We start from the raw sequence: 21,101 nt of genomic DNA on the forward strand, positions 1-21,101 counted from the left end.
GTATCTCCCAAGTATCCCCTAAAAACCCCCAAGTCAGTCCCTTCAGGCCTGGTAAATTCTCTCCTCATATTCAACACCGTACTGTATTGAAAATTTCATTCTGCTTCTAGATTTTGATACTGTTTGTCATTTGTATCACATATTCCTTCTAAAAGCAGTGCTTTCTCTCTATCTGCATGGCTTCATTGAGGCCTTCAAAGCTCTCTTTAGTTCCGTTTCTTTCTCTGGTCTATTCCCTCATCCTGTATCCCTTTCTTCTGGGACTTGGATTTCATGTACAGGGGACCTGTTATTCTCACCTTCTTTGGCCTTTCCTTGCACTGGATTCTCTGGGGTTGTTCTTTCTTCCTCCACCTTTCTGTATTCCTCTGTGGGCTTCAAACACAGGCTTCTCTTCTTGGGTGACACTTTTCCTTTCCTCTGTAAAATCCATCTTCTCTGGGAATTTTTCTTTCCAGTTCTAGCTGTTTCTAACTCTGTTGTTGTTAGTTGCCATTGAGTCAATTCTGACTAAAATCCTGCTGCACCTTCAAATCTATTTTGGAAGAAGTATAATAAATGTGTACTATTGATAATATTTTTCTCCATTAAGCCCATAACAGTTTCCTCTACCCCCACCCCCTCCCGCCAGAAGTACCCAATGACAATCTTTTTTAGGGGCTACCTAATCACATACTTTCCTTTCTTGCTGAAGGCCCTCATGCTAGCTTGCTTTAATCTAAGCCTTTTCTCTAGGTGCTTTCTGTCTATGCAGTTTGTCAACACACATGTAAAAGGCATCTCTGGGTGTCCCAACAACAAAAGTTCATCTCTGTTTTGAATTAAAACCAACTGGAAGATAGCTAGTCCCATGTTGCCCTCAAAACCTTTCTATTTCACATTTATATTTCCCTACTTTACCCTAATGGTAGAAACCTTAGTTGCATAGTGGTTAAGAGCTACAGCTGCTAATCAAAAGGTTGGCAGTTTGAATCTAACCAGGCGCTCCTTGGAAACTCTATGGGGTAGTTCTACTCTGCCCTAAAGGGTCACTATGAGTCGGAGTTGACTGGACGGCAACAGGTTTGGATTTTTTTGTTTGTTTGTTTTTTGTTTCTCTCTGCTGCTATTAATGGAGCTTTAATATATCATAGTTTGTTGTTTTTTTTTTTTTTAACTAATGAAATTGCCATTTGACCTACATGCACTGTTGCAATCCTAAATAGAACTAACAGTCTTTAGCCTTACCTTGCTCAGGGAAATCACCACAGTTCTGCCTGCTTTTCCTTCTGATGCACTCTATAAAATAGATCTATTTTCTCTGTCATCTGAGGTTCACATCAAATTCTTTATTTCTATGAATTTGAATTACTGCAAATATGTCTCCTGGGTTCTTACCAGTTGAACTAATAATTAGGGTTTCACCACATAGTCCCTCGCCAGGCAACTGCTCTCATCCCTTGTGAAGTGAATCCCCAATATACACACACATACACACAAAACGCTTTCAAAATCCTCCCAGTGCTTTCCTCACCATTCCCGAGTTGTTTGATTTTCCTTATCTTCTTTCTTCCTTCTGGTGTCTTTTTAATGGAAGATAGGATAGACAAACCAACATTTTTTCCCTTTCTCTCTTTCCAAACTTCTTTTTTCCCTCGATCTCTTTCTCTATTTCCCTCTGCTTTGCCTCCCCAACCCCAATTCAATGGCTTTTTTCTCCTATCTTCCTTTGCCCCCCCCACCACCACCACCGCAAGGTTCCCCATTTGCTATCAACAGGCCATATGGGTCAGCTAAAGCCAGAAAGGGAGAAGTCAGGTTTGGCCCCTCTGACCTTTAGTTTAACTCTGCTTTAAAAATAATTTTTCTCTCCTCACCAGCTAGTGGGTTATTACTATCCATTTTAATAATGTGGGAAGGACTTGCTTAGAGTTCCCTCAGGAGCTAACTAGAACTCAGGTCTGCTAAGCATTCAGCTTCTCCTCTTTTATTCACTCCTCCCAGATGAGATGGAGGAAAACCTTACTGGGGCAATGGCATCTCAGAGTTGTGTATTGTCATTCTTTCTGGGGGTCCTCTTGATTACCATCATCCCAGAACTAAAAAGAGAAAAGTATTCTCCAGATACAACAGCACCCTGGCTTCTGAGCTTTCTCTATCAAGAACCTATTTCCCCATATCATCCTCTCAAGTCCTTGTTGGGATGCACCAATAAAGGTAGCAATGGAGTGACAGAACATCAGGGTACAAAGTCTTTGCAGTCATTGAACACAGTGAAAAGATAAGATTGCTCCATCAGTAAGTCTATGTACAAAGTATTCAAATACATAACTTTGCCACTACAGACGACAGTTCTCAGGGTTAAAAATGTCAAACCATGCCCTCCAAGGATTGCCTCACGTTGCTTTTCATGAATGCTGTAGGCTCAATAGCCCACTTTTGGGCATTATAATTTTTTTTTAAGGTATCTCCTTTATAACTGCATAGGGCAAATCTGCATTTTCACTTGGAAATATACATTGCCCACATTTCAGAATGGAGCCCTAGTGGTGTAGTGGTTAAGAGCTTGGCTGCTAACGAAAAGGCTGGTAGTTCAAATCCACCAGCCACTCATTAGAAACCCTATGGGGGCAGTTCTACTCTATCCTATAGGGACGCTATGATTCAGAATCCACTTGATGGCAATAGGTTTGGTTTTCTGTTCTTTTTTTTTTTTTTTATGTATTTAAAAATCACTTCATATCCATATTTATATTTCAACAGAAGATAACTCTGGCTTGCATACCCAAATCATTATTTGGGAGGAGCCACTTCCTCCCAGAGCCTCAAAGTCAGGTGAGGACAAGAAAATAGAACATTTGAAATTGAGTCTGACCCAGAAAATTAAGGACATGCAACTGGCAGAAGGACAATGGGAAGGAGACAAAAATATTTGGCAAAGGTTTGTCTTTAGGCATCTCCCACACACTATTCTCCATTATTTTTCTTCATTTTTTGATGTACTTGGGCAATTGGCCATTTAGCTGGATTCCTACCTGCCCTCATCTAACTGAAGCAGCACCCCCACACTATGGGGCCATATGCACTATCCTTCCCATTTTTTCCATTTCCATTTACTTAGATAAATCTTCCACAACCCAAGAAACTATCAACTAAAATTTAATACAGAAATGGATTACTGTGTCATCCACTAAAGGACAAAACGGTATTTCACATTATTTTAGACTCCTAGAGATCTAAAGCTTTATCTAAAGTGGATGAATGATAGAATTTCAGCCACCACAACACACTACAGCATGAGAAATCTTTTCACAAAGACATTTCTGAGACTCTTTCTCCTCTACCTTCCAACCAAAATTCACATATACAATTGCAAATTAGGTCTCTAGGTTGCATAAATGGTTTGCACTAGATTATTAACCTAAAGGTTGGTCGTTGAAACTCACTCAGTGGCTCCACAGAAAAAAGGCCTGGTGATCTGCTTCTGTAAACACTGCAGCCAAGAAAAACCTATGGTAACACATGGAGTCGCATCAGTAGGAACTGACTCTACAGCAACGGGTTTGGTTCTTCGTTACACATTACCACAACCTTGGCATTACACTTTACCACCACCCATTATTAGCTCACCTATTTATTAACTCATTTAAATAAGTCAGAGGTAGTTACAATACAGTAAAAGCACAGCAACATATGATTTCCTAGCTAGAAGAATCTTCATGGCTAAGTCATCCCATCCCATTTCATAAAAACAAAGAAAGTGAGATCCAGATGATTAAGTGATTGACCAAGTTTCACCTTCCTCAAATCCTTCTCATCGAGACCTTCCCTGACCTCCTTGTTTCAAATTATACTATCTCCCTGCCTGCTTTATATTTCTCCATAGCACATACCAAAATCTAGCATACCTTAAGTTTTACTTTGTTTATCTTGCTCACTGATTGTTGCATAATTTGTTGACTGCTTATAAATTTTATTTATAAGACCCTATTATGTGTCTAGAACAGTGCCTGGTACATAAGAGGTGCTCAATAAATATCTGTTAAATGAATGAATAATGAGCCAATGCCCATATCTGGTGCTCTTTCCGTCAATCTATACTGCAATTTACTGTTACTTACTTTTAATAGATACTTTAGTTTTCTATTTTACCAACTTTGTTTTGAGCATGGAGCCCTGGTAGAGCAGTGGTTAAGATCTCAGCTGCTAACCAAAAGGTCGGCAGTTCAAATCCACCAGCTGCTCCTTGGAAACCCTATGGGGCAGTTCTACTCTGTCCTATAGGGTCTCCGTAAGTCAGATAGGCTCAAAGGCAACGAGTTTGGTTTTGGTTTGGCATTTTGAGCATATCAGAATACCTGCTTTTCTATTTAAGTATTGTTTCCAATAGGAATACAAATATATTTTAACCAAAATGTAAATTAAAGATATAAGAAAATTTTGAAGATCTAAATCATAAAGTGGAAATCCATTATTAATTAAATTACGTGAATCTTACACTTATAGAAGAGTAACGATTTAAGCTATCAGAGAACTTTGAACATGCATCCCTGTGCCTTGAACACTCTTGCCCTCTTCTTCACAGTGTTCACACTTACTCCTCCTGCTGACCATTCATGTCTCAGCCTGAGTAACAGCTCTTCCAGGACACGTACATGTGACCCCCCACCCCATACACACTAGCTTTTAGGGCTGGCAATTTGGCTGGAATGCAGAAAGATAGAATGACTAGTTTTAAACCTGCATTTGAATGGCAAGCACACTGATTTAATAAAGAATGTACATTTGCGATGGTTTGGAGAAGTTGATGATTATTGGAGATATAAATCTCCAGTTAACATTCCCCTTTCCTTAATTCTGCCACTAGACCCTGGAAAGTTTCAGCTGTCTCCTCTTTGCTCCCCTAGCATTTGTGCCATCTCCGTGGTGCAGTTAACGCACTGTATTGCTATTCTCTGTCTAAACCTGTCTTTCCACTCCATTCTGACCTTCTGACCTTCTTAACATCTTATTGATCTAGGTGTTCACGGAATGTAGATTATTGACTGGAATGGTCTATAGTGGAACTCAGTAATTTTCTTAATATGTAATGAATGAATTCAAAGTTAATGGATTATGTAGCATCCTTACAAACTAAGTATTCTAAGATACAACATACTGTCTCATCCACCTGAACAATTTACTGTGCATCTGTACACTAGGACAGCTTCAGTCTTCTTAGTCTGGGTACGTTCCACAGCAATGTTTCACAGTGTGACCATCTGGACCATTTGATGTAAATACCAAGCCGGCTGATACTTCAGAGGTATGAGAGTAGTTGTAGGAATAAAACGACTTTGAAAGATACTACCACCCATAGGATATATTTAAAGCCACCCATTCCCTTATTAACATTGAAGACATGCCACTGTCCTTTTAATTAAAGAAGAACATTTTATTATTTTTACAAATGGAGAACAGGCAAATAGTCTGAATTTTCGTTTTTTGAGATTGTTGTGCCTGTTTGTTTATATGGCATCTCTAAAAAGACTCCCAATCTCAGTGAAAAACCCTTTATCCATCATCAGAGAATCCATTGCCAGTTTAAAACATAGAAAAAATCCTTCTAAAATTAAAATAAATTGAATATGTCTTTCTAAAATGTCACAGCATTAAGACAATTCAGGCACCTTTTTAAAATTCATTTAAAAGCACAGCATTTCTAACAAACCTGTGAACTCAGCCTCATTTTGCAAAGGTCACTAAAGTGAATCCCTTTTTAACCATAAAATGATGGGGAGTTCTATAGAAGCCATCAAATGAACATTCATTTTAAATTGAGCTTTTTATTTATCCATTGGAGATGACCTCTGTTTTAATACCTACAATGCTTTTCAAAAAGGAGAGGTATTGCTTTAGTTGTCTATGAAATCACTAATTTGTGTCTACTCTATTCAGTGGCTGCTTTAAAAAAAAAAATGTAATTATAAAGCTGCTCAGAACAAAGGTGCCTTCTGATTGTCAGGTCCATATTCTAAAGGAGCAGGTTAACGTTTCTCAATCTCACAGTTGGAACTTTCTAACACTAACTGGTAGTTTCCACCTAGTGATAAAGGCAATTGACTAAAATAAATTACACATAAAGCTGAAATTCCTAATAGTAATAAAGCCCCTTCGTGAGATAATCACACCAGCAAAAGCACTCATCTGTTGGCTGCAAGTCTGCAGGGTCTTGAAATTATCTTTTAAAAACTACACCTTCAGAAATGTTTTCATTTCTGGTTTCACGACGGGGTTGACTTGGCAACATCCATAGTGCTAGGCATGAGGAGGAATTCAAAATATATTCATTAGTCGGTTCGCTGGTTAAATTGGAGACATGACTGATAGAGCAATAGTGTTGGTTCTGTTTACAAGCAATAGACAGGTGAGGTTTTCATTTAAATACAGTCAACCAACAATTATGTATAAGCCCTTACTCTATGCCTGGTACTAGGCTTAGAAAAGTAGTTTAAAGCACAATCCCTAATCTTCTGGAGTTTAGGGTGAGGGAAACTTACAGACATGAAATAAACTGGGGAAAAAATAATCCCTAAGCACTATAGTACCATCTCTAAGGCAATTTCTAACAGAAATCCATGTGAGGCAGAATAGTGAGGGGTACTTTATTTAAGACATGGAATTTGAACTAGAGATTAATGGTTAGGAATAATTTTATTAGGCAGGAGAGAATAAAGGCATTGCAGGAGGATGTCTCACCCAAGCAAAGCTCTGGTGATAAGAAGGAATATAGCTCATTGAGATGTAGTAAGTGTTGTGATGAACCACCAATCTTTACCCATCTTCGTGGTCAAGGCATGTATCCCTCTGGCTGCCAGGAATGTCAATGACTGACAGCTTATAACCGAGTTCCTCCTTTTCAGCGTCACCCTCAGCTGAAGAGACCCTGTCCCAAGGGTGCAAGGGAAGCCCACATCCAACGATTGCTGGATATAGGAGTATAAAATCTCATCCCTGTTACCCAGTATCAGCACATCTCTGAAGAGCTACCCTAGCTCCAGAGCTCCCCATAGAATCAGCTGAGCCATTTGAAGTGACTGCATCACAGCCCAACTTCTCCATCTGCTCAATCCTGCTTTCCTCACTCCCACACAGGTGTTGATCCCAAGGGCATTCCCCAATAAGCTTTCTGCTTACAAACCTCTTCCCAAGAAATTTGACTTGTGACAATAATAATGTATACCGAGATCAACCTGACTATATTAGAGTGTAGGAAACCTGCATTTATTCCTTCAACAAGCATCTAAGGAGCCCTGTTCTGTGTCAGGCACTATTCTCATGCTGGGGACATAGAAGTGAGTAAAACAAGCCTGTTGCCTCATAGAGCTGATATTCTGATGAGGGAAACTTAAATAAACATAATAGAGTGTCAGGTAATGATGCTAGGAAAAAAGGAAGTAGAGTAAACGGATAGGCAGTGTATGTGTTTAAGAGTGGATGGGGCTTTTTTAGATTGCCTGGCTGTAGAAAAGCTCTCTAAAGAAGTGACATATGAGCAGATAGATGAATAAACTCATGGAACAATCCTGGTAGTATCTGGGAAAAGAGTATTCCAGGAAGGAGAATAGAAAATGTAAAGGCCCTGAAGTGGAAGTGTGCTTGATATGTTTTAGAAAGAGCAAGGAACATTATGAGATCATGGGGATACTGGAGGAGTTGAGGTAAGGCATGTCAGATCATATAAGACCTTTTAGTGTAAGGAACCCAGATTATCCTAAGTAAAACAGAAAAACATTTGAGGGTTTTGAGTAGGAATGTCCCATGATCAAATTTACACTTTAAAACAGAGTATACTGAGTCTCAGTATACCTCTGAGTCTCAGTGTCTTTATTTGTAAAATAGACATCACAGTACCTACTTCACAAGACTACTCGGGACTGCTAAGGAGCAGTAATGATCAGAGATACAGATTTGGGTATCTTCTTTTTGTCTTTCGGTAAATTTTCTAAGAACCGTTTTTGCTCCTCATTATGATACCCTCACCAAAGAAAAACTTTTTTAAAAAATTAGAGAATCTTGGATTCTAGAATTTTTGAGTGATAAATCAAATCTTTAAAATCAAATGTTTGTATATTGCTATCCAACCTTCATTCTCTCTAAGTGACATTTAAAAACAATGAAATAAGAGTTTGATGTGAAACTGTCCATGTAAAACTATCAGATCATGCCAGGCATTCTATGTGTATGAAAAGAGACATATTAAAACCTTCACACGCTAGAACGAGGTCTATTTTGGACTCTAGGGACAGACAGTATGCATCTTCAGGGGATGGCAGTCAGGAATTCTGCCACACACGTCCTACCTGCAGGTGGCAAGAGCGTTGTCTCCTGATACATAGTCTGGCTCCTCTTGCTTTGCATAAACCTCAGATTCCCACATCATCTGCAACGTATGAAAACCACATGGCAATCATGTTTGGAAATACCCCAAATCAATTAGTGACATAAAATTCGCATGTAAGAGGAGAAAGTTGCCTCAATTTTCAAACTCTGTTCTAGAAAATTATTAAGGCTGATTTTTCAAGCATTAAAAAGGCATGTACTTATACCTCAGATAGTTACAACTCAGAAAATGTAGCTAATAAGACAAAAAAAAAAAAAGACAAAGGTTCATGTAATTTGATATTTTCACTGCCTTTTCTTAGACAATGAGTTTTTCTTTATCTGCTTAATGCCATAAAGTATATGAATTCTAGTATAAAACAGTGAGTAGCTTCCGTATAGCTTGTAGATTCAGAAGTAATAAGTTTAAAACATTAAAAAATAAAAACAATTAATAAATGTGAATATATATTTGATTTGATTTAGCATATCAAATATGATAATTTTATGAGCAAATGAAATTTTATGTGTTTAAGTTCCCAAATTAATGAGTTAAATGTAGCTCTTTAAAGAGTGTAAAAATAAGCACTTTTGCATATTTCTCTTTATCTCAAAAGATCCGTTTTGATTTTTTTATGGCAAACATTTACTTTCCACCACTCGCCCCCTCCCAGGCCATAGTTAAAATTACAGGTTCCTTCACATTTTTTTCCTACTGAAGGTAAGGTTTTTTTAAACCCTTAAGTGCTCTCTTGTAAAACTAAATAGGATATAAAAATCTCAAAAAAATTCCCTAGATATCATAAGATTAAACAATAAAATGATACAGAAGAAAGACTGGTTGTGGCATTTCTTTGTTTAAGCAATTGAGATGCCCCTAAATTAATTGTGGGATTAGATTATGGTCTATAAGGAGAGGTGCCATTTAACAGGGATCGGTCACATCTGAAATGCCTAATTAGACTGGTTAGTGCAACCTGATTTTGCAACACAGTGAGCTCCCCAGGGAAGCTATTGTGAAGAACAGACAGAATCTTACAAAAAGAACCCTCCTCCTAATGAGCATTTTTGAACAGCAACTTTGTTCATTTACATTTCTCTTGTCTCCTAAAGTTCAGATGAATTTGTCCTTAGCAAAGAACAAAAACTTTGTATTAATTTCTGTGATAGTGCCTCCCATTTTGTATTTTCAGAGACTGTGAAAAGTAATTTATTCCACTGAATTCTCCTGATGTGTAAATTAATTTCTAGGGGTGAGTAGGCAGTCAGATGAATTTGGCACATTACAAGTAACTCCCTATTATTTACACTAATATGAGGGAGCTACAACCTAGATAGTTCAAAATGGGGGTGTTATCTAAAATGTCCGTTTATTTAGTATGGAAAATGTATGGAGAGTGATAAGCCAGGCAAGGATCCTGTCTTCAAGGAGTTTACAATCTTGTCAGAGAATTAAGGCATGAATACAATATGATTTAAAAAGGGGGGGGAGTGCCTTAGTGACATAAGAGATACATAGATAAGATGCTATGGGAATTCAAGAAATGAAAGAATTGGAGCTATAAACAGATGTGCTGATGTTTCCAACAGAAGCATTACTGAACCAGAAAGAGGCACCATTTTCTGCAAATACCCACACACACATGCATATTGAATATATTCACCATCAGTCAACTCTATCTAATTGACATTTGTAGAAGACTGATAATTTTTTTTCATCCAACAACAGCAGAATTTACATTCTTCTCAAGATCACATGGAACTTTCACCAAGATAGACATATTCAGGCCATAAAACACAAATAAGCAATTTCAACAGAAGTCAAAGTATGCTCTCAGATCACAATGGAATTAATCTAGAAATCAATAGTAGAAAGATAGCTGGAAAATCTTATAATAATTTAGAGAACAAATAACACACTTCTAAAGAAAAAATGAGTCAAAGTAAGAAATCTCAAGAAAAATTAAGAAACACCTTGAACTAAATGGAAATGAAAATACAACATATTAAAATTTGTGGGATGCAGCAAAAGCAGTGTTTAGAGGGAAACTTATAGTATTGGATGCATGTATCAGTAAAGAAGAAAGATCTAAAATCAATTATCTAAGCTTCAAATTTAGGAAACTAGAAAAAAAGAGAGTAAATTAAATCCAAAGTAAGCAGAAAAAATAAGATAACAACACAAAAATCAATGAAAATTAAAACAGGAAATCGATAGAGAAAATCAACAAAACCAAAAGCTGGTTCTTTGGGAAGTTGAATTTACAGATTCCCGCATATAGATAAATCAGAGAACAGGCAGATATCCTTTACTTTTTGAAAAATGCATGTAACAACTGCCCCCCAAAATTAATTACATTTTTTTACATTGTTAAACTATACCCTGGCAGTAATTTCCACAGTTGGAGACTCTGGCTGATTTAGCATGTACATCAAATTATAGATAAAATACAGTCATAATAAGAGGAGATGGCCTGCTGCACCTCATCCTTACGTTAAGGAAGGAATGTGTAGAAATCTGCTGACATCTGACATAAACATTGCCTTCTTTCGAAATCAGAATTCGCATTGTGGGGGGGGAAGACACTAAGAAATGAACACTAATTTGCCAGAGAATAAACAATTCCCCATTAGAAAGCAGACTACAGTCTCCACTATCTGAGGGGGGTACGGTGAACCACATGATACCCTTCTTTCTCTCATGTTTATATAAGTAAATTCTACCTGTGTTGAACAATAGTGTGATGCTTCATTAGTAATCCTAGAAAATAAGACTCAAGGTAGTAGAAGTGATATGAGTACATTCTGAAAAAGGCTAAAAAGTTCTATGTATCATCATCATTTTAAACTCTCAATCAGTTGCTCAAAAATGCCAGTGTACAGGATTGGTGAACGTTCTTTGAGCCTAAAATATGACACCAATGAAATGGCATCAGGGGTAGGTGATGCTTTGCCTTATATTACTATGTGATTCTATTTTCTAACCTGCTCTCAGATCTCTATAACTTTTAAAATAAGGGGAAAAGAAAGTTAGATCTCACCTGAAATGAATAAAGCTAAAATTATCAATCACGCAAAAATACTTTGTTACATTTCAGCTATTAGAAATTCAGAGAATTTATCATCAATAAATACAATTTAATGGAACACAGACACAAGTCTTTTTCTCTAAGAATCTCAATATAAAGAACTAGGTATAATCTTATATGAAAGGTAAAAACACAAAAATTTAGGTAGGTTAATTCTACTTTTAAAACAAGTGTTGGGCTCTCTTAAAAGCTATTCCATAAAGTTGTGAAATTTTGCAAATAGCTTTGCAGTGCTATTTAGAGTACAAAGTCTCTACCAAAGTCAACTTGATCTCATTTCCTATACTACTGAATTATAGGTTTATTTCAGTAAGCATAAAAAATATAGATGGACTTTTTAAAAAACTGAAGTGGATTACTGTAAAAGGGTAGTAGTAGTAATAGTAGCATCAGAACCTGTCTAACTTCAGAGAGGATAATGCAAATCAAGATCAGCACAAGGCTGATTCCTATGAGGTGGAGGTCAGACTTCACTCTTCAACCTTTTTGCCAATTCTGACACCAGCCGTACCTCCCAAGACACTCTCTACTTCTCTGCTGAGTTCAGTAATCTGTTGCAATGTCCACACAGAACTCACAGACCATACTTATAGTTAAGTGGTTTATTAAGGAAGCAACAGGATAAAACTTGGGATTCAGATCTACAGGCTACAACTTGGGATCAGGATGAGGAAGCATGTAGACAAAGTCTCACTTCTTCAGCTCCTTTCAACTCTGCAGGCCTCCTCTCAGCCCGAGGGCAGGCTCCTCTTGGCCCTGCCATCTATTGCAGCTGACTCTGCTGTTGGGCCTCTTCCAGGCCAATGACTGTCTTCAGTGTTACAGCCCTTGACCTGTGTTACAGCTCTTTTAGGAGGTTACTCTCCTCCTCTCTCTCTCAGCTTCTTCTCTCTCCTCTCTTCTCTCTTCCTTCTACTTCTTCCTGGTGCTTCTCTTCCTGCTTCTTTCTGTCTCAAATACTTCTTTGGGGCTGGCTGTTTAAATATACAAACTCTTTGTCAATTTCGAGGCATAGCACTCCCACTAGGGTCATGAGCGGACCAATCCCCTCTCTGTAGGCCACAGACATTTCATTTGCATAGTAGGCTACAACTTACCTCGTTTGCATAGTCTATTGAAAAAATCCCTACAAGGTGCATACCAATCACAGGGCAGGCTGCAGCCCAGAACCAAATGAAAATATCAAACCAAGTTGTTTACAGCTTGCCCAGGAAATGTCAGTCAACCTGAATAAAAGTAACAAACCCTTTGGGGTAGAAAACTAGGACAAAGGTAACTCCTGAGAGCTTAGGGGAAAAATCTTTCAAACTGTTTTTCCAAAGAACCAAGCCAAAAGGCCACATAAAGTAACTCATTTTACCATAATTACAGCCACTTTTGATGATATCTTGGTGAATGAAAGACCACTGTGACCAATGGAACTAAGAGTTCTCAACGACTAATGGTCATAATTCTTCTCCTGAGGAATTTGCAATATATATGCACAAAATGGTGCCCTGATGGCACACCGGTTAAGAGCTCAGCTGATGACCAAAGGGTTGGCAGTTTGAATCCACTTGCCACTCCTTGGAAACCCTATGGGGCCGTTATGCTCTGTCCTACAGGGTTGCTATAAGTTGGAATCAACTTGACAGCTATGGGTTTTGGATGTACAAACTATATTCACCTTTATTTTAAAATTCATTAATACTTTCTTATTGGTTTTTATAGCAAGAGAAATTGGGTGATATCTGCTTCTCCCTTCGCTATGTACCTACTGCTGGTAAACTGACTGTTGTCATTCTGGAGGCAAAGAACCTGAAGAAGATGGATGTGGGTGGCTTATCTGGTAAGTCCGTGATGTTTATTGATTTTTTTTTTTAATGCCATTCATCATGGATACCAAAAGCACAGCACATCTACTGTGACTTCCCACTCCTTATTGATCACAGTTCTCTTTCCGATGGAGCCTGCAAGCAGCCTCAGAGCTCATCCCAACACAGCACTCCAGGAAATTACCCTTAATCTATTGGTATTGACACATAAGATAAAACCTGTTTTCCTGCTTCATAACCAAAGTATCCATTCTCAGCTTTGTGGCATTGAAAGCTGACAATTTTTGTTTCTCCTTTGAAAGGCAGTAATTTTTCTGAGCTTTGGTTTGAGGGGTTTGTTGTTGTTTATGGTCAAAATTCATCATGATGTAAAAAATAGTGTTTTATCTAAAACTTATTAGGTATATGAAAGCCTAGCAGCTTTTTACAATACCATTTTATTAAGGAGTCAGCATTTCAAGTATATATGAACAATTAAGTCTCTCTTTGACTGTGAATCCTCATGGTAATGCATTTATTTGCTACAATTTATGGGGGAGGATGGGGAGGCTTTTGCATAGAAACTCGTATATAACCGAACTTTAGTAAAACATGGTAAGTAAAGTATACTTCTGCTCAAAAACAAAGTCAACTCAAGGACTTGTCACTTCCACAGCTGAACATAATTTTTTTTTCCTTCTCTATGTGATTAAATCAATTATATTGCTAATTTCCAGCAAATCATTAAAGTGTGAGGAATTTTCTTGAAATATCCCAAGGTCATTATAAATAGACTATAGTCATTGTTTGTAGCTGTGGAATTCAAATGAACATTACTGGTTACTCAATGCTTTTTCTCATAAAAGTATTGCCAACTTCAAAAGATTACCCTAATGCAGCATGGTGATTTTATATTCTAAAACTAAACAGCTAAAGAACTGTTAAGGCTGAATTTCCATTTACTGGATCACTGATCTGTCAACCACATTCTCCTAGTTCCTAAGATTTTTTCTCTTTATAAATAAGTCACCTAGGGAAGCTTCATTAATTCTTTCATATCACTAAGACCCTATTTAATAACTTACTGCTTTCATTGTTGAATAGCATAAGACAGAAAATTTAAAGGAACGAGTGATTGCATCTAAAAATGTAAACAGTATCTAACGTGTCTATATGTGATAAAAATGCCAAAGCATATTAAACTGCAATAACTGTTCACTCTCAATTACTACTTAGTATACTGAAGCATCATCACCGGAATCACCTCGACGGCAGTGGGTTTTGTTTGGTTTTGGTATACCGAAGCAACGACTCTAGACACCTTTAACCTTTCCCTGTCCTTTGGTTCAAAGTCAAGCATTATTACATGGTTCCTTTGCATCCTCTTTCACATGATTCATCCCATATTCCCATGGTAACCATCCCCTCATTACCCCGTACCTAGTACTCCTTTGTTCTTCCTCACAACTCATCCTATACCATTCTCCAGAGTTCTAGAAGAAGATTTACCATGAAGCCAATAAAACTTCTGGGCTTCTCATTCTAGGAAACTCCCAAGGTCCTAGAAATGAATGTCCATGGTCATAGAAAGATACTTTAAGCACAATTTGTTACTCACCATTCATTGTCTCTTTCCACTCTGATTTCCCCAGCATCTATCCCTTCTTGTTCAGTGGCATCAGAGAGGCTGAAAGCATCTTTGGGATCTGGCTGAGGGAATTTGGGCTTAGCAGGATATATTTGTTATGGCTTATAGTCATGCCTGTGCATAGTTAGGTTATTGCTGGCCATCTCAGTGAAGGGCAGGCTTCTGGATGACTCCTACCATTCACTGCTCTAACTAACTCAAATTGTGACATGAAAGGGGAAAAGCCAGAAGTCATATCTAATTTACTACTGATAATTTTGTGTTATTTTTTTTAAGAGAGCTCAAAAAATCATATTGGCTTTAGGACACACACAACCTGGGACCACCCTTGCATTTGAATGACCTGGAAGGATTTTAGTTTTTTAATTAAGTTTAATTATTAAATACTAAATTTAATAAGAATATTTAAAGATTAATTATCTTTAAAGAGTCCTAACTTTAAGGGCTCACTGTTGCATGTGGAATTAAGTCATAATTACTCAGGTCTGTTATATTCTTTCAGGCTCTGTCCCACCATATCAAAAAAAAAAAAACATTTCAAATACACTATGCACCTTGCAATCTTCATTCTTTACTTAGGTCATTTCCTCCACCTGGAATTTCCTTCCTTTCAACAATGCCCAGTAAGCCTTCTTCATTCTTCAAGCACAGCTTAAGTATTATTTCCTCTATCCATTCAACAAATATGTATTATGTCCCTACTTGGTTTCAGGCATTTTTCTTAGCATTAGGTTTCCATCAACGGACAAAAGAGCCAAAAGACTTTGCCCTCGTGGAGCTTACATTCTAATGGGGGGAAACAGACAAAACCAATAAATAAGAAAACATACAGTATGTCAAGTGGTGATAAATTCTATGGAGAAAGTAAAACTTGGAAGCAGGACAGAGTATGGTAGGGGAGTACAATTTTATATGTGAGGTCAGGGAAGGCCTCATGGATAGATGACATTTCTGCAAAAACCTGGAAGATGTGAGGAAGTAAGCCATGAGGTGTCTGGGAGAAACAGAGTTTTAGGTGGACGGACTCCATAAGGCCTGTTCTGATTCATTCCAATAAAATAATTCTTTACTTTTTTAAAAAGCCAGTAGCAGTTTGTTTACACTCTCAAACATCACTGTCTCTCTCACTAGACTATGTTATGTATTTATATCTTCCACAATGCCCTTGCTGACTGGTAGCAGTGAATGTAGCTGCTGAATGAATAATTAATTATTTACAAAGAAGCTATGACATGAAAAAATAAGTCTTGCATTTCAAATTGTTTAACCTACTTACCATCAAAATAACTTTAAGCACTTGGATGGTCTGTCTCAAAGCAAGTTGACCAATGCCCAAGGAGATCAAAATTATGTAACAAGATTATTCCAGGTAATTCAAATGCAAATTAAATTTGTTGGTAATGGTCAGTTAATTGGAACAAAAGTAAACGGCTTTGTTAGGGTTTAGATCCCATTCTGCCATTAACTAACTGTTTGACCTTAGACGGGTTATTTCGCTTTTCTAAGACTCAGCTGCATTATCTATAAAGTGGGAGTAATAACCTGGATTGACATGGTGGCTGCAACAATGGGCTCAAGCATAACAACGGTTGTGCATAGGGTCGCTATGCGTCGGAACTGACTCAATGGCACCTAACAACAACAACCTTGATAAAGTTATTTTAAAAATTAAATAAGAGCACAGGGTCTGGCACACCTAAGGACTCAGTAAATATTATTGTTATTTCTATTAGGAAATTTATCAAATCTTAGGCTAGATATACAAAAATGTGAAACCACCTATGGACAGTTTAATCAATTAATTGATTCAGTGGAAAAAAAAAGTTCATCTGCCTGTTTGTTGGGATTGGCTCTGTTCAATTCAGGCAATATGATTTCATTAGTCTCATGTTTTATAAGACCCAATAATTAATAACACAAGATAAGAATAAGACAAAATAAGGAAGTAAAGGTCCTGGGAGAGATGAAGATTCCTGAGGGTGTGAGGTTGTACATCTTGCAGTTTTGAGATATATTACATAGTTTTCATGCTCAAATTTATACCTGTGCAACACTAAAAATAGGGAAACAGATGTCGATATGTAAAACATGACAGCATTAAAATAAAAAAAGAGGGACTAAATAATGTAGTCATAGATCTTTCATATGGAGAGGAAGTCAAGGCAATATAAAGAAAGAAAAGATTGGTTGAAACTTAGAAAAACAGAGGTAAATATGAAGGTAACCACAAAGGAAACTAACAATTTTCCATGTCAAAATTTTTACCTGTGCAAAACTCCAGAGTCAGAGAGTAATCAGACAACTTGCTTCTAATTGAACTTCTTATCCCTACTTGAGGCTTCTCAATACAGCTTATAAATCAGCAAAATGGAAGTAATTATAAGCTTTTAAATTTAATCTATTAGGTAGAAATTATATTTTCACCTTAAAACTGAAAATTATTTTTAACTCTTAAAAGTCACATTATCACATAGTTATAGAATGCTTTCCAATTTACAAACCCTTTTGTAACTTGGCCTTTTCGTGTGATCATAGTCTTATCAGGTAGTTTCTGAAGGTAATATTCTCATTTCACCAGTGATGACATTGACCCTTAAGAGACATTAGATAATATACATAAAGCATTTTGCTCCACATCTGGCACATCGTATAGACATTCAATACTTGCAGTTGCTTTTATCATTACTGCCATTCAAAGTCATTTGATTCGTAGGTGGTATTGCTAAGACTGAAGCCCAGGTCTCCTGATTCCCAATGCAGAACATGTTCAATACACCATTCAATCTTCCCCACACTCATCATCTTTGAGATAGGAGGAGGATTTCTCAGTTCTAACCTCCTAAAGATGACTCTCCTACCTGGAGCTGAAACACCAAGATAAGGTCATGAGAGTTTGTAAGGCTAGAAATGGAGGTTTCGAGGATTATTGGAAAGGGAGGCATTCATGGAAACTGGAGAAATTTCCATCTGTATAAATCCCTGTGAATATCAGTTACTTTCAAGTCCATTCTGACTCATAGAGACCCTATGTGTGTCAGAGTAGAACTGTACCACACGGTTTTCAGTGGCTAGTTCTTCTGAAGTAGATTGCCAGACCTTTCTCCCAAGACACCACTGGGTGAACTGTAACCTCTAACCTTTCAGTTAGCAGCTGAGTATGTTAACCTGTACAACTACTCCCAGCCAAATAATTCCCTGACCCTTGCTTTCTTCACAGCACCATAAATTGACTTCCTTGCCTGACTTGTGGCTTCTGGCAGACTTCTCTTCTGCCTGTCCTAGCGTAAAATATTATGCAGTCTCAGACCTGTTCCATTTCCTTCTTTCCTGGAAATGAGCACATAGTCCCTTTTGAGATTTTTCTGTGTTTTGCTGCTGGGAATCATGGCAAACAGATGGGTAAAAAGTTTGCAGCCCTGCCCTGTTAATGTGATTTATATTCACCTAAATTGTGAAAGAATGACAGCACACTAAGCATGGCAACAAGAGGGTGCTGGGAAAACATATAGAAAGGATTGAAGTCATATTTATCTCTTTCAGCAACCTCCTGAACATCAAGGAGCTATAGAGGTGACTATGAGGTGAGATCAGGTAGTCTCATCAAATATGCTCTATCAGTGCCATCCCCAGTCCTCTTATTTCACTATGGCATCTATACTGTGAAAACCAACAGGGTGGGACTGTAGGAGAGGTCTCCTGGTACCAATTGTCTTAGGCTGGGTTCTCTAGAGAAGCAAAACCAGTAATGCATATAAATATATAGAGATTTATATTAAGGAAACAGCTCACACCACTGTAGGGGTTGGAACATCCCAAGTCCTTGGGTCAGGATAGAGTTCTTTCCCAATTCATGGAGCTGCAGAAGCTGGTGAACCCAAGATGAGCAGGTTGGAGAGAAAGGGTCCCTCTCACAGGTTCTGACAGTGAGGGAATCCCCAAGGTTGGTAGGCAAGACCACAAGGTTTCTCCTAAGTCACTTAGCTCCAGGGGCTGGTGAACCCAAGATAGGCAGGTCAGAGAGCAGGACTCTTGCTCACAGGCCGTGCACATCAGCAAATCCCAAGACGGACAGGTAAGCTGCTAGCTCAAGTCCCAAGAACCAGAGGTCAGACAAGAGACAGCTGGTGGATCCAGAACAAGCCAACAACCTTTGCCAGGTGAGCAGGAAGGAAGTAAGCAGTGGAAGGCTAATGGCTGAGGGGGAGGTGAGCCACCACAGGCCCCACCCCCATTGGTACCACTCAGCAGATTCCATCATGGAAGTGATCACATATCAAATTTCAACAAGAAAGTGATCACAGCATTATAGAGCTGCCAAAACACTGAGAATCATGGCCCAGCCAAGTCAACACCATCTTAACCATTACATCCCCCAAAGCAATTAAGTCTCCCAAAGAATAAGGCAATGAAATTGACAAGTGGCAGCAACTACTTGAGGGAAATGATGGGGGAGGAATAAAGGGGACTCATAGTGGTAAAGAGTCACACCATCGGTGTATGTCAGAGTGTCAGTGTATGAATTAGCCACTGAAAACAAGACTAGTAAGGTTTTTACCCAGCTTCACCCCACACATATGCATTCCCTCCCTTCTATAAAATGCAATTTTAAAAATTCATCATGGTTTTATCTATTCTCCAGTTACTTTTTTATTGCCCTAGAAATATAATTTGGTGAATACAGACAGATTTAAGTTTTTGAGGTCATCTAGGAAAGAGCAACTCACCCAGCCTCAGGTTACCACAATATTCCACACAGAAACCTTCACTCAGCAGAGGCTGCTCATTCCTTCAGGTAACGTTTATCTAGCTGTGATATTTTGCCTGCCTACATCAGAATCACCTAGGGTACACATTAAAATTTCAGATTTCAAAGACTACCTCAGACCAGCCTATGACTGAATATCTAGCAGTCAAAAACTGGAAACTGCATTTTAAACAAGCCCACACCCTATGTTATTCTTATGCATCTTAAATTTGAAAACCACAGCTTTAGAGGCATAAATACTACATTATCATTTTAGCTGACGCTCACTACAGCCCATGTTCCAGGCTAGAATATTTGTGTCAGTGATGTAAAATGCACCCTTTTCTCAAATAAGTTCTATTTCTTTTATCACTGCAGTACCCTCTTTCCTGAAAAATACCCACATGTCTGCACTCTTCTCTTTTTCCTTCAGTCTCTTGCACTGAAAGAGAAGATAGAAGCAATACATAGGTCCTTCATACATTTGGGAATCTTCTCCTAATATCCTTGTTTGTCCCTCCACTGCTGCTGAAAGCATGACAAAGAGAACCATTCCAAACTCAATTGATTTGTACTAAAAGCCACTAGTCTGGGAGCTTGGCCAATATATAAAGTGGCAAAAACTTATTTGAGCCAATTAGATAGGGATATGCAAATTAATTGGCCATGATATCAGGGTCAAGCAATAATATGCAAATAAACTGGCATCTTATTGAGTTAATGGGACAGGAATGTGCATAATAAGTTGGCTGTGATGTCAGGAGGCTTCATCATAATTTTAGGCTTGAATGTTACAATATAAAATTAATTCTGGGACACTTCAAAAATGCTTAATTACAATATTGATCAACTAATCTCAATCCCCAAGATGTGAACAAATTGATCTAAAAAAGAAATGACAAATCTTGAAAGGGTATCATCCTGGAAATTGAGTTCTTATGTTAAAATGAGGTACAACCAAGTCCAATGCAAGTTGAGATGCAGGTACATTTACAATTCCATAGAATGGATGGAAATGTTGTGCCTGGTTTTAAGGAAATGAAAAGAGTAGATGTGGGGTGCAGGGCCAGATCTGAAACCAAGAGATATGAGTGATGGGCTGAAAATTGTGTTAGTTCATAACAGTTCGCACAAAAACTCCTAAGTAGGTCCTTTAGCCAATCGTTCAACAAACATCATTTGAATACCCACTGTGTGTCAGACACCATGCCAGTCCTTGGGTATACAAGTAATAATAACAGCAGACACTGGCACAGCACAATATGTGCCAGAAACCATTCTAAATACTTTATATATGTTAACCGATATAATCCATACATCCCTGTGAGGTAGCTACTATTTTTAATATTATTTTATTGATGAAATAGGTCATAGACAGATAAATAACTTCTCTAAGGTCACAGAATTAGTAACTGGCAGAGCAAGATGTCATCCCAAACAATCTGTCTACACACTCCATAAATAAAACATGACTCCTAAGTCCTTAT

At 37.9% G+C, this 21,101-nt stretch overlaps 1 protein-coding gene and 1 long non-coding RNA gene across 28 annotated transcripts in view; one reads left to right on the plus strand and one right to left on the minus strand.

Moving 5' to 3' along the window:
- Nucleotides 1-21,101, plus strand: part of SYT1 (synaptotagmin 1) — a 624,978-nt gene that overhangs the window by 485,535 nt on the left and 118,342 nt on the right. For all 6 annotated transcript variants that reach the window (XM_049885168.1, XM_049885169.1, XM_049885172.1 and 3 more), the window contains one exon: nt 13,140-13,257. In XM_049885168.1, the coding sequence (XP_049741125.1) occupies nt 13,140-13,257 (118 nt within the window). The remainder of the gene's footprint in view (nt 1-13,139; nt 13,258-21,101) is intronic.
- The window catches only part of LOC126076545 (uncharacterized), a 470,040-nt gene that overhangs the window by 244,055 nt on the left and 204,884 nt on the right, over nt 1-21,101 (minus strand). For 21 of the 22 annotated variants that reach the window (XR_007517488.1, XR_007517490.1, XR_007517486.1 and 18 more), the window contains 2 exons: nt 8,322-8,401; nt 300-535 (listed from right to left, as the gene is read on the minus strand). This is a non-coding gene — a long non-coding RNA (uncharacterized LOC126076545). The remainder of the gene's footprint in view (nt 1-299; nt 536-8,321; nt 8,402-21,101) is intronic. The other variant, XR_007517504.1, reaches the window with a different exon arrangement.

The sequence above is a fragment of the Elephas maximus genome, chromosome 4 (genome assembly GCF_024166365.1).
Source record: "Elephas maximus indicus isolate mEleMax1 chromosome 4, mEleMax1 primary haplotype, whole genome shotgun sequence".
In the NCBI taxonomy this organism is placed as follows: domain Eukaryota; kingdom Metazoa; phylum Chordata; class Mammalia; order Proboscidea; family Elephantidae; genus Elephas; species Elephas maximus.